At 41.7% G+C, this 12,322-nt stretch overlaps 1 protein-coding gene across 1 annotated transcript in view; it reads left to right on the forward strand.

The window, feature by feature from the left end:
* Positions 1-1,172: 1,172 nt before the first annotated feature.
* abca5 (ATP-binding cassette, sub-family A (ABC1), member 5) overlaps positions 1,173-12,322 on the forward strand; it is a 28,381-nt gene continuing 17,231 nt past the window's right edge. Inside the window, exons 1-16 of the mRNA XM_033984577.2 lie at positions 1,173-1,310; positions 3,621-3,790; positions 5,027-5,213; positions 6,062-6,235; positions 6,594-6,691; positions 6,929-7,155; positions 7,303-7,444; positions 8,331-8,519; positions 8,845-8,992; positions 9,557-9,734; positions 9,882-9,940; positions 10,165-10,451; positions 10,669-10,788; positions 11,143-11,281; positions 11,735-11,825; positions 11,942-12,081. Coding sequence (XP_033840468.1) covers positions 1,298-1,310; positions 3,621-3,790; positions 5,027-5,213; positions 6,062-6,235; positions 6,594-6,691; positions 6,929-7,155; positions 7,303-7,444; positions 8,331-8,519; positions 8,845-8,992; positions 9,557-9,734; positions 9,882-9,940; positions 10,165-10,451; positions 10,669-10,788; positions 11,143-11,281; positions 11,735-11,825; positions 11,942-12,081 — 2,362 coding nt within the window. The 5' untranslated portion in view covers positions 1,173-1,297. The remainder of the gene's footprint in view (positions 1,311-3,620; positions 3,791-5,026; positions 5,214-6,061; positions 6,236-6,593; positions 6,692-6,928; positions 7,156-7,302; positions 7,445-8,330; positions 8,520-8,844; positions 8,993-9,556; positions 9,735-9,881; positions 9,941-10,164; positions 10,452-10,668; positions 10,789-11,142; positions 11,282-11,734; positions 11,826-11,941; positions 12,082-12,322) is intronic.

The raw sequence follows: 12,322 nt of genomic DNA on the forward strand, positions 1-12,322 counted from the left end.
CTGAAAATTAGAGGAAATTCATCTTCTTGAGTATTATTTGTTTCATTCACACATGTTTTTTATTAGTCAGTATCATCTCCAAACCTCAAAATGATCTGTTTGAACTTGTGATGTCATGAAGTGGTAGTTTTCATGTTGACCAATCAGCAGAGATGGGTAATTCCAGGGCTAAAATCATCCAAATGATTCTAGTGAAGATTTGTGGAGCACTTCCTGTATTACCACATTGCATCACAAGGTGGAGTAGTGTGTTTTCAGTTTGAGAGAAGAACTCTCAAAGCCTAAATATGCAAGGTGTGTGTGTGTGTGTGTGTGTGTGTGTGTGTGTGTGTGTGTGTGGTGTGCGTGTGTGTGGGGGTGTGCGCGCGTGCGTGTGTGTATATGGGCCCTTTAAATTATAAATATACACACACACATATATATATATATACCGGTATATATATTTAATTTAATTTTATTTATTTATTTATTTATTTTAATTTTTTTTTCGGGGTAACAGTGGCTCAGTGGTTAGAGTGTTGGTCCCCCAAAGAGTGAGGTATAAACAGAATTTCATACAGCGAGACTTTTATAGCAGTAAAAGTCTATTGATTGAGCTAAAACATGCAAAAATACTCCTCCAGCTAGGTACTCCTGACCAGGATCCTGGCTCAGACTTTTTTTTTTTTTTAAATGTGAAATAAAAACAAAAAAAAGAAAGAAGGAGGGAAAAAAAGAAAGTGGAAAAAGGGAAAAGAGGAAAAAAAGAAGAGACTCAACCCTGAAACTGAATGTCAAAACTAGATTTAATTTCATAACTATTCATTCATTTTACCTGCTCAGTAATAAAACATTAGCTCATATGTTTTGTTTTGTCCTGTACTTTTTTTTTTTTTTTTTATGAATAAAATTTAAAAAACTTGTGGAAATGTGTTTCAAATCGTGTAGTTCCGCTGTTACTCAAACTTTTCGCTAAAATTCCAGCATTATGTGACTGGCAGCTTTACATTGTACTCTGATTTAACACGTTGGTTTCATAATATTTTCATTACTCCACATTTTTAATTAGTAATCATCTGTTGTTTATGTTATGACTCGTTTTAACCTGATGTTGTAGAATCCTCCTCTCTGAATGGTTTCTGGCGCTATCAATCACAATTTCCCCGTCACTGATTGGGTGTTGTCTCGCTGCGGGGCGGGTCTTCAGTTTGACAGGTGCATCGCGCCCAGAGAACAAGCATTTCCCGACATTTTTCTGCGTTTAAATCCGTCCAGATGTAACCGAGACCCGGCGGGACCATCGACAGGATATGCCTTAATGTATTACATCCGTACGTAACCAAACGTGCTTTTATTTACTGTTTTTGAGCCATGTTTGGAGCGTTATTTTGCTAGCTGCTAGCTTCATTTTAGAATCAACGTGAAGCTAGCTGTGGCTAACGTCCACTCTCACTTTCTCTCACAAACAGCACTCAGGGTTAATTTCATTCTTTAGATCTCTACATTTATAAATTCTGCTCCATTCAAATTCACCACTTTTATGTGGCAGTGTAAATAAGATGTGATAGATGATTAATATTGGTTTATTTTATTTGAGCTTCTTAAAATCGTAACATTTCACGTTATTGTTTTTAACAGCTAAAACTGGGCAAAGGACAAAGAGAATCTCGTTCAAATCTCGTTCAAATCCACACGTAGAAACGTTTAATCAGCCTTTAATCAACCTTTAATCAACCTTTAATCAACCTTTAATTAAGGTCACGTGATGTTTGCACAGCTCCAAACATGCTATTGTGTAATTTGGACATGAAGTGCAACATGCTAAAGTCTTGCTTAATCTTCATTTTTATTCTTGTTTACTCGCTGTTTGGTCCTCCTCCTTTGTTAAATCCTGGTCCAGTCTGGGTCTGGACCTGGTCCAGTTCTTCATCAGTCCTGGTTCAGTTCTGCCTTAGTTTAATCCTGGTTTAGCTCCGTTAGTCCTGGTTTAGTCCCACTTTTGTTGACAGATCCTAATTTTAAATAAGTGAAAGAGGATGAATAATTTAATACATGTAGTCTCAGCTGTCTCAGGTGGCTAGTACAGTACTCAGGTACATTTATTCAAGTAACTTTTTAAAGAAGTACTTTTCTAGCTGCATACGTTTACTCCTACTTGAGTATTTTTTTTAATTGAAGTAACAGTACTTTTACTTAAGCAATGTATTGTACAGTATAACAGTACTCTTACTCGAGTCATATATTGTAGAGTAACAATACTCTTACTTGAGTAAAATATTGTCCAGTGTAACAGTACTCTTACTTGAGTAAAAGTTGTGATTACTCTTCTCACAGTGAGTCAGTCTAAAGTGACAAAAGCTTTATGTAACAATATGAAATGATTTGAACATTTGTGTTTCTTGTGTTGCTCCTTCAGATGTGATTTAGTTTGTCTAATTTTTTGTGTCAGTTTGAAAATACCAGATTGTGTGCTTCATGCGTGAGTAATTGAATTGTTGCAGTATTTCCCAACTTCCTTCAAGTCTGGGTCTAGACTGGTCCAGTTGTTCATTCGTCCTGTTTCAGTTCTGCCTTAGTTTAATCCTGGTTCAGCTCTGTTAGTCCAGGTTTAGTCTCGCCCTTATTGACAGACTTTGATTTAAATAAGTGAGAGTTTGAATAATGGTGGTGGAAAGTATTCAGTTACATATACTTGAGTAACTTCAATTTAATTCAATTCAATTCAGTTTATTTATTTGTACTCATTGTCACAGAAGAACAACGAAATTGCTTTTGGAGCATCCCATAAAGTGAAACCCCATAAATAATAAATACCCCTTAAACCCAAGTGTAAACATTGACCCAGTGTGGCTTCAGTACAACATGAGACAGTTCTTGTAGCAGATGGTGTCAAGTAAGGTGCAGAAAACAAAACAGGGACATACAGACAGGGACCTGAGAATGATGACAAATGCAACAATGCAACCAGTTCAGTGTTATTAAGAGTTGGATGTGTTTTATTAATAAAGAAACACTACTATACTCTCTGAATACTTATCTAACTGCATACTTTTACACCTACTTGAATATATATTGTCCAGTGTAACAGTACTCTTACTTGAGTAAAGGTTGTGATTACTCTTCTCACTGTGAGTCAGTCTAAAGTGACTTGAGTTTTATGTCGTCAATATGAAATGATTTGAATATTTGTGTTTCTTGCGTCGCTCTTTCAGATTAGATTTAGTCAAATTTTTGTGTCAGTTTAAAAATACCAGATTTTGTGCAGTATTTCATGTTTTGTCCTTCACATTTACATTTATTTCAAATGTTTAATCATACACTACTACACTACACTACTAATCATACACTACACATCACAACATTTGGGAGGGCATCTGAAACAACACAACACCTGCAGATGAACTGGAGCCATTTGACCTGCCCCCACCTCAGTCTCACACTACAGGGATAAAGGAGGATGGGAGGGCATCTGACACACAGGGATATAGAATGTTTTAATGGATAAAATTGTGTGTTTAAAATGTGAACTTTGAGCAGAATCTCAATGCCAGATAAATCACTATCAGATATTCTTCCTAAATCATTCAGCTCTAATAAATACCACGTGTGAGCTAAAATGCTAGTCTGTGTTTTCCGTGCAGCTGAGGCGCGGATGGAGGAGGTGCGTTCCCGTCCTTACATCATCCCCGTTCGGCCGGGTGGAGACATGAATCCCGCCCGCCGTAGAGATTCTGGAGTGTGGCACCAAACTCGCAGCTTACTCTACAAGAACCTGCTCATCAAGTGGAGGACCAAGCAGCAGTCTCTCCACGTGAGTCATGTCGGTCTATGAAACATGCCTGTGGTTAATGAAGACGATTTAACTTTGAAAATGAGACGGATGGGCCCGTATGGAGGTTTTTTTTGTTTTTTTTAGTCGATACCGATATCTGATATTTGGCCTGCTGCTGTAGCTGATAACCATTATTTGCTGATACGATATTTAGTCTTCAAAATCCATAACGAGGCCCACAAATGTATGTTAAGTTGAAGTAAAGATCAAAATTAACTGTTCACTTATGTAAAAATAATAACAAAAGGTGTTTATCTGGGATACAAAATACTTTGTTACATGTTTGTGAAACCTACAGCCATATAACACTCTTCTATTTCAAATTTGACTCATTAGTCTGTTAAAGGGCAGACTGAGAATGGGGAAAAAGCTTGGTATCGAGTATCATTGTTGACCGATACTGATACTGGAGACAATTTATTGCCAATCCATAGAAAGTGGTATCATACTTAAAGCAAAAATCTCTTTAGTTAGAGTTTAAATGTTCAGTAGATTCCTGTTGTGTCACTTGCTTTTATACTTTTGTACTGCTCCTCTGGCTCTGCTCCTCTGGCTCTGCTCCTCTGGCTCTGCTCCTCTGGCTCTGCTCCTCTGGCTCTGCTCCTCTGGCTCTGCTCCTCTGGCTCTGCTCCTCTCCTCTGGCCTTGCTCCTCTGGCTCTCCTCCTCTCCTCTGGCTCTGCTCCTCTGGCTCTGCTCCTCTGGCTCTGCTCCTCTGGCTCTGCTCCTCTGGCTCTGCTCCGCTGGCTCTGCTCCGCTGGCTCTGCTCCGCTGGCTCTGCTCCTCTGGCTCTCTTTCCCTGCTCTTCTGCTCCTCTGGCTCTGATCCTCTGCTCCTCTGGCTCTCTTTCTCTGCTTCTCTGCTCCTCTGCTTCTCTGGCTCTGCTACTCTGGCTCTCTTCCTCTGCTTCTCTGCTCCTCTGCTCTCTTTCCCTGCTCTTCTGCTCCTCTGGCTCTGGCTCTGCTCCTCTGGCTCTGCTCTTCTGGCTCTAATCCTGTGGCTCTCCTCTGGCTCTGCTCCTCTGGCTCTGCTCCTCTGGCTCTGCTCCTCTGGCTCTGCTCCTCTGGCTCTGCTCCTCTGCTCCTCTGGCTCTCCTTCTCTGGCTCTCCTCCTCTGGCTCTGCTCCTCTGGCTCTGCTCCTCTGCTCCTCTGGCTCTCCTTCTCTGGCTCTCCTCCTCTGGCTCTGCTCCTCTGGCTCTATTCTCGTTTGTTTTTAGGAGCTGATTTTGCCTCTCTTGCTGCTCGCGCTGCTTATTCTCATCAGCACATTGAACCCTCACGTTTACTATGGAAGCGTCAGCACGATGGAGCTGGAGCAGGACACTCCGTTCCTCAAAGCTCTGGGCTACACTCCCATCAACAACATCACTTCCAGCATCATGGAGGAGGTTGCTCAGGAGCTACGTATGTATCTGCAGAATCGTTAGCGCTGCCATTGTGTTATTTGTCCTGTGTTTTTCAACTTCGCTTTGAGTCGCGGCGCACTTTTGCTGTTATGAAAGATGCTTTGGCAAAGTTTTCTCAGGACTTTCCAAAATGCCCAATTATGACATTAAAGAGGGGGCATTTTACTCCATGTTACCTTTTATTGTTTTGAAAATGCTATATTCAGCTTTTTGCTAAGTCACTCCCCCTTCAGACAACATCCTGCTAATGAAACCACTGTACATCGCATCAGGTTTGTGAAATCATAGTGTATTGTTTTGAATCATGGTTTTGTGGGAGAATGCGTGGCGTAGCCTTTTTGGTAGAGCAAACTGTAAGGAGGGTTCAAATAGGGCTTGTTTTCGATGAGGGAACATGGTAGAAAGCTTCAAAAAGTACATTTTGCGTAATACAACGGGCATAAAGTCAGGAAAAGTGTATCTTTTAACATTTATTTTATTTTTGGATCTTGATGTGTTTAATTTCTTTGATTGCGTTAGTTTAATGCACGGGGTTCGTTTATTAGTTTATCACTTCAAATTTCGGTCTTTTCTCAAATATTAATGCTCCTGGATGGGTTTAAAATGTGAACTTTGAACCAAAGCTAGATTTTGAAACATGAATTGCTAATTGTAAAGCGCGGCAATGCCTCGAAGGTGGAAAAGCGCTACATAAAAGTACGATCATGTGATTTGCATGTGATTTCAGCATTTCATATTTTTCTAGCCTTAATATAAAGTTTAACCTAGTGATTTTGAGTGCATGTTTAGTGTTATTTGAGCAGGTTGATTTGATGTTTACTTTATCTATTTCTGTCGCTCTCTCAGACATTGAGGAGCACTTGGAGGTGTTTGCCACAGAGGAGGACCTGGAGAACGCGTCTCTGTATGAACCCTCCAGTTTCGTAGGGGTCGTGTTTTTGGACAAAGCTGCCACTTCGTACAGACTCAGATTTCCCTACAACCAGCTGCCCCTGCCCAGCGACTACACCGAGACTTTCGGTACTGAACTCATCATTCAAACATTACACTGGATTTGATTAAATTGACTGACTGTACATGTGTTTTTCATGTAATAAACTATAATTTGTCTTCCCCAGTACACATATATTGTAAAAGCAGCTCTTAGGGTCAAATGAGACTGCTGTGTACTGTCTTAAACTATTTATGAAGCAGGAAGTAAGACTAGCATGCAAGATAAGTGAGGAATAACTTTGGACCAATGCAAACTGTTGAAAATGAACTAGTTCTTTTAGCCTTTCGTTTACAGTTTTCATCTTCTAATCGTGTAATAGCAGTGATCTGTCATTTCATTCCTGTAATTGTAAATATAAATCCTTTTTTGATTCTTCTCCTGCAGCAAACTGTCTCTCCAGCTCCACAAACTGCAGAGCTGCAAACTACTGGTACTCGGGCTTCACCAGGCTCCAGTCTCTGATCGATGCCGCCATCATCCAGGTCTGAACTCACCGCACACAAAAACACAACACTGTTTTTCATTATATTTGGTTAGAAATTGTTAATTGCTATCGCCACGGTCCCCATTTTTCATCATTCTGCTTTCTGCGGATAAAAATGTGGATGTGCTTACTGTTTTATGTCCGTCAGTTTTAAGGACACGCATTGACACTGTCGTTTTAGATCAGACATTACCTCGTCATTAACTTACTTCGTGTTGTGTCCTGCCCCCCTCAGATGCAGACGAAGCGTTCCGTGTGGAGCGAGCTGGACTTCCGTGTGGTGATGATGGGGCAGCCCGGCTCGGTGGAGGTGCAGAAGTTCCCTCACGCTCTCATCTCCATTTACCTGGTCCTGGCCTTCACGCCGTTCGTCACCTTCCTCATCGTCAACGTGGCCGCGGAGAAAGAACATCGGCTCAAAGACACGATGACCATGATGGGGCTCTACGACACTGCGTTCTGGTGAGCAAATGTGTCAGATGCCCTTAAAGCTTTTGATAAAACTACTAAAATGTATTCTCAGTGAGTAAATGTAACTTATTTCTACCCAGTTCTTTCTGCAGATGCCTTATTTTAGTCGTGTATTTCCCTGTATTTCTCTTTCCTCAGGTTGTCTTGGGGGCTCCTCTACGCTGCTCTGGTCACCTCCATGTCCGTGCTCATGTCGATCATCGCCACGTACACGGCCCTCTTCCCAAACAGCCACTTCCTGGTCATTTTCCTCCTTATTTTCCTCTACGGCATCTCCTCTGTGAGTAATAACAAACTTACTTAGGTGGTGTGGGGTCTGTCTGGGTAAAGTTTGAAAGTTCCCCCTGTGATTTGAACTGTACTGTCTATAGTGGACTGTTTTGGAATAAATAGAAGTTGACCGAGAGTTGTAAGACCATTGTCCACTTATATCTAGTTATGCTTCTGTTGTAGGGAGTATTATAGCTCTGATCACATAGGTCAGGACAACAAGAACTGAGCTTGCCCTACAGGACTACCCTCTTTATTTTTGTTTAAAGTTGAATCATTTTGTGATCTCCATTCAGATGTACATTTTTAGGACTTTTGCGAGGCAGAATTAACCCATTGGCTATTTTTCATCCAAACAAGTAATACTAAAGTGAACTGACTTATGTGGAGTCAGGTGATCTCTGTGGCTGCTGTAGATTAGTCGACTGATTTTCATATTTGAATTTTGAATTTTTTTTATGCGAGACAGACAAAGATAGTGACCAGTCATATATAGTGGTGACTAAAACCAGATTAAACAAGACAAAACGAGACAAGACAAAACTAGACATAACATGGGCTGTAGACGTAACAGCTATTTACAATTTCATATGACAAGATTGTGCTGTGTGTGAGAGACTTGTGTGAGACGTGTGGATGTGAATGTGTGAGACGTGTGTGTGATTATTCTGTGATTTTGGAAGGTTTATTGTGGGGACAGCAGAGGAGAATGTTAGTACTAGTAATTTGTAAGTGAGAAAAGAAGATGTAGAGAATGTAAATGTGGGAAAATAAATAAATAAATAGATAAAATAAGTCAAAGAAAGGGGGAAAATAATACTGATGATAATAATAATATATTAAAAATAATAGTAATAATAATAATAAATTATTTAACATCTGTCTCCTCTTCACAGATCTTCTTCTCGTTCATGCTGACTCCTCTGTTTAAGAAGCCTAAGTTTGCCAGTACAGTGGGCTCTATGCTCACTGTGGTGTTTGGATGTCTCTCACTCTTCACTGTTTTAATGAGAGACTTCCCTCAACCTCTGGTGTGGCTCCTGTGTCTGTTATCACCGAGCGCCTTCTCCATCGCCATCGCTCAGGTACAAATCGGACGCCATTTTGACATATGTGCCAGTATGTGTCACTCCTGCAGTGCATCTTCAAGTGAATGGTGCTTTTCTCCTGCACTGACTAGAGTTGTCAGAAGTAACAAAAATCTGACGCTAATCAAGATTAAAACTAGTATTGAAACTAGATACTTATGTAAGCATTTTGTTTTCAAATCAGGAGTCAGTTGCAGTGCACATTTTTAACATATCCACCATAATAGACATGATATTTTGTTGACATTCTATTGCTCCAAAAACTGTTCAAACTGATTTTTTTGATACCTTTTAATTGAGTAACCCTCTTGTCTTGTTGCAGGTGGTGTACCTGGAGGCACAGGGTGATGGCGCTGTCTTCTCTTCTCTGTTAAATGGACCTCATCCTCTCTACGTCCCTCTGCTCATGCTTGTGTTAGACTGTGGGCTCTATCTGCTGCTGGCTATTTACCTGGACCAAGTACTGCCAGGTGAGTCCCGGGTTTATTTCAGGTATAGAGCAGGATTAGAGCACGGTTAGATCAGGGTTACACCAGGTTTAAACTGGGTTTAGTCACAGTTTAGGCCTGGTTTAGACCTGGTTAGTGCCTAATTTAGTGCTGGTTTGCTTCCTGGTTTAGCCTTAGATTAGTTGGTTTAGTCTTTTCCTGTATGACTGTATTACTTATGGTAGCCTGTTTTTCTATTGACTCTTTGCAGCAGATTTCATCTCTATTCCCTGGGAGTGTGATTCTAACTTGAAAATCAAACACCTAAACTCAGTTGTATTTATCACAGGCTCACGAAAATGTGTTTAAATCCACAGTTTTTTTTTCTTGAGTTTTCCTACTTTAAACGTTTTTGTCAATATTTGGCAGAATGTTCAGCAGCTGTCATAGTGGTACAAAGCACACATTAGCATAGACATACATGTTGAACACTCTCAGCGGGATGTCACTGCAATGTTTCAATATGTCTGAATGTTGTAAATTATACATTTTTGAAAACTATAATATATACGTTTAATTTGTTCCACTTCCTTGGCTTTTCCCCAGGAGAGTTTGGGATGCGACGCTCTCCGCTGTACTTCCTGAAGCCGTCCTATTGGTCCAAACGCAGTAAACGTTACGTAGAAGTGAGCTCAGGCTGCGACACAGAGGCCAACGGAACAACAGAGGGCGCTGTATCCATCGAGCCCATCTCCCCAGAGTTCAGAGGCAAAGAGGCTATAAGGTGGGGACTGAGGCTATAAGGTCGGGACTGAGGCGGGACTGAGGCGGGACTGAGGCGGGACTGAGGCGGGACTGAGGCGGGACTGAGGCGGGACTACAGCGGGAGTATTAAAAACCTTCTATCTGACTTGTTTGTCTTTTGTTTTAGGATCAAGGACATTCATAAAGTTTATAAAGAGAAGGACAGCACAGTGGAGGCTCTAAGGGGTCAGTAATATTCATGGATTGTTGTTGGAATATACATTTTCTTGAGAACATAATACCATGTGTTTGGGCTGCATTTTGAGAAAAAACATTTGATTTCAATTAGTTTTACATTATATGTCTAAAAAGTAGGATTCGGTCCATAGTGCACATTATAAACAACTCAAGGAGCAGTAGCATTTGAGAGAAGATGAAACTAATACAAGAATCCCAATCCTACTCTGCAGGCCTGACCTTTGACATCTATGAGGGTCAGATCACTGCTCTTCTGGGCCACAGTGGAGCCGGGAAGTCCACTCTGATGAACATCCTGTGTGGAATCTGTCCCCCAACCTCGGGCTCCGCGTTCATCTACGGCTCGCCTGTGTGTGAGGTGGCAGAGAGGCAGGAGATGAAGCAGCTCGTGGGCATCTGTCCTCAGTTCAACATCATTTTTGACGTCCTCACTGTCGAAGAACATCTCAGAACATTCGCCGCAATCAAAGGCATCCCCAGGAACCAGATTGATGATGAGGTGAGGTGAAACCAGGACTTAACCAGGACTAAACCAGATATAGACCAGATATAGACCAGGGCTGAACCAGAGATAAACCAGGACTAAACCAGAACTGAACCAGATATAGACCATTGGCTGAACCAGAGCTGAACCAGAGCTGACCCAGGACTGAACCAGGGCTGAACCAGGGCTGAACCATGGCTGAACCAGGACATTCTCTTCTGTTATGCTTCAGGTGTCTAAAGTTCTGAAGGACCTGGACCTGGAGAAGATCCAGACGGCTCAGGCCAAAAACCTGAGTGGAGGCCAGAAGAGGAAGCTTTCTGTGGGCATTGCCATCCTGGGAGACCCCAAGGTACCTCCAGGGATCGGTTTATTGCTGGGTTTCAAATGACATCTCAACATTTTATAGGCCAATATTATTTAATCCAGACGGGGACAGCTAAAATGAACATGCAGATGCAGATTTTTGTTTTAATGCAGTGAGTTATTGGGTCTATTTACTAATACAAATGATCAGGTTCAACATTTGTGGGATATTTCATGGCAAAGTACAATGTAATAATAGTCTCTTGCCCCCATCTGGGACATCATCACATTCTATAATCTGAAAACCACAGGTTATGGTTATTCAAGGCCTAACTTTGAGCCCTTATGACAGAATTAAGGCTGATGTCCAGATGATCCTCAGTAGATTTCTCTCCCTCAGATCCTGCTACTGGACGAACCAACCGCCGGGATGGACCCCTGCTCCCGACACCAGGTCTGGACTCTGTTAAAGAGCCGCAGGTCAGAGAGGGTCACTGTCCTCAGCACACACTACATGGACGAGGCTGATATACTGGCAGGTTAGTGTTTAATATACACATATATGAGGCTCACCACTCTGCCACACACCCACGTTCTCTAACCACTCACACACTACATAGACGAGGCTGATATACTCACAGGTAACTGTTAATACCAACCCACACCCGAGGGTCAAGGGGCAAACATAAACACGCACGTTATTGCTCTTTAAAATCCTTTCACACAAGCTGAGTGTTCTGCTTTGTCTCCTCATCTCTGTGTGAGGAGAGTAAAAGTGGTATTTTGGGCATTTATTGGTTAGTTTAACAAAGGCGTGATTTTCCTCTGCACTGAAAGAACCAGGAGAGGAGCCGATGTTTCCTCTGCCTCCTTTACAGCCGCCCTCTGTTGACCTCACTGGTCACAGCTGACTTCAAAAATGTAGATTTTAGTTTGTGTTTTAAATCATAAGAATGCTTCTCCATGTTGATGTCTCCGTTTGTGTGTTACAGATCGAAAAGCAGTGATCTCTCACGGACAGCTCAAGTGTGTGGGCTCCTCTCTGTATCTGAAGACCAAGTGTGGGGTCGGCTACCACCTCAGGTCTGCTATTTTCTCTCCGTCTCTATTGCTCTCTCTTCTCCTTCCTTCTTTTCTGCTCTCCTCCTTTCTCCTCTTCTCTGTTACTTTTAGTTTAAGAGTTTCATGTTTTTGTTCAGGATGTCAATCACAGAGTCATGTGACCCAGACAAAGTCTCGTCTCTGGTCCAGAACCATGTCCCCAAAGCCCAACTGTCCCGACGCCATGAGAGCGAGCTCACCTTCACTCTACCCTTAGAGAATGTTGACACTTTCCCAGGTACAAACTCCACTTTATTATTATTATTATTATTAGAGTTAGGATTTAGTAGGAAGTGTGTATCTAATCTGTCTCACTCTGGATGTGTGTATCTAATCTGTCTCACTCTGGATGTGTGTATCTGATCAGTCTCACTCTGGATGTGTGTATCTAATCTGTCTCACTCTGGATGTGTGTATCTGATCAGTCTCACTCTGGATGTGTGTATCTGATCAGTCTCACTCTGGATGTGTGGATCTGA

Source organism: Periophthalmus magnuspinnatus, chromosome 19 (genome assembly GCF_009829125.3).
Source record: "Periophthalmus magnuspinnatus isolate fPerMag1 chromosome 19, fPerMag1.2.pri, whole genome shotgun sequence".
In the NCBI taxonomy this organism is placed as follows: domain Eukaryota; kingdom Metazoa; phylum Chordata; class Actinopteri; order Gobiiformes; family Gobiidae; genus Periophthalmus; species Periophthalmus magnuspinnatus.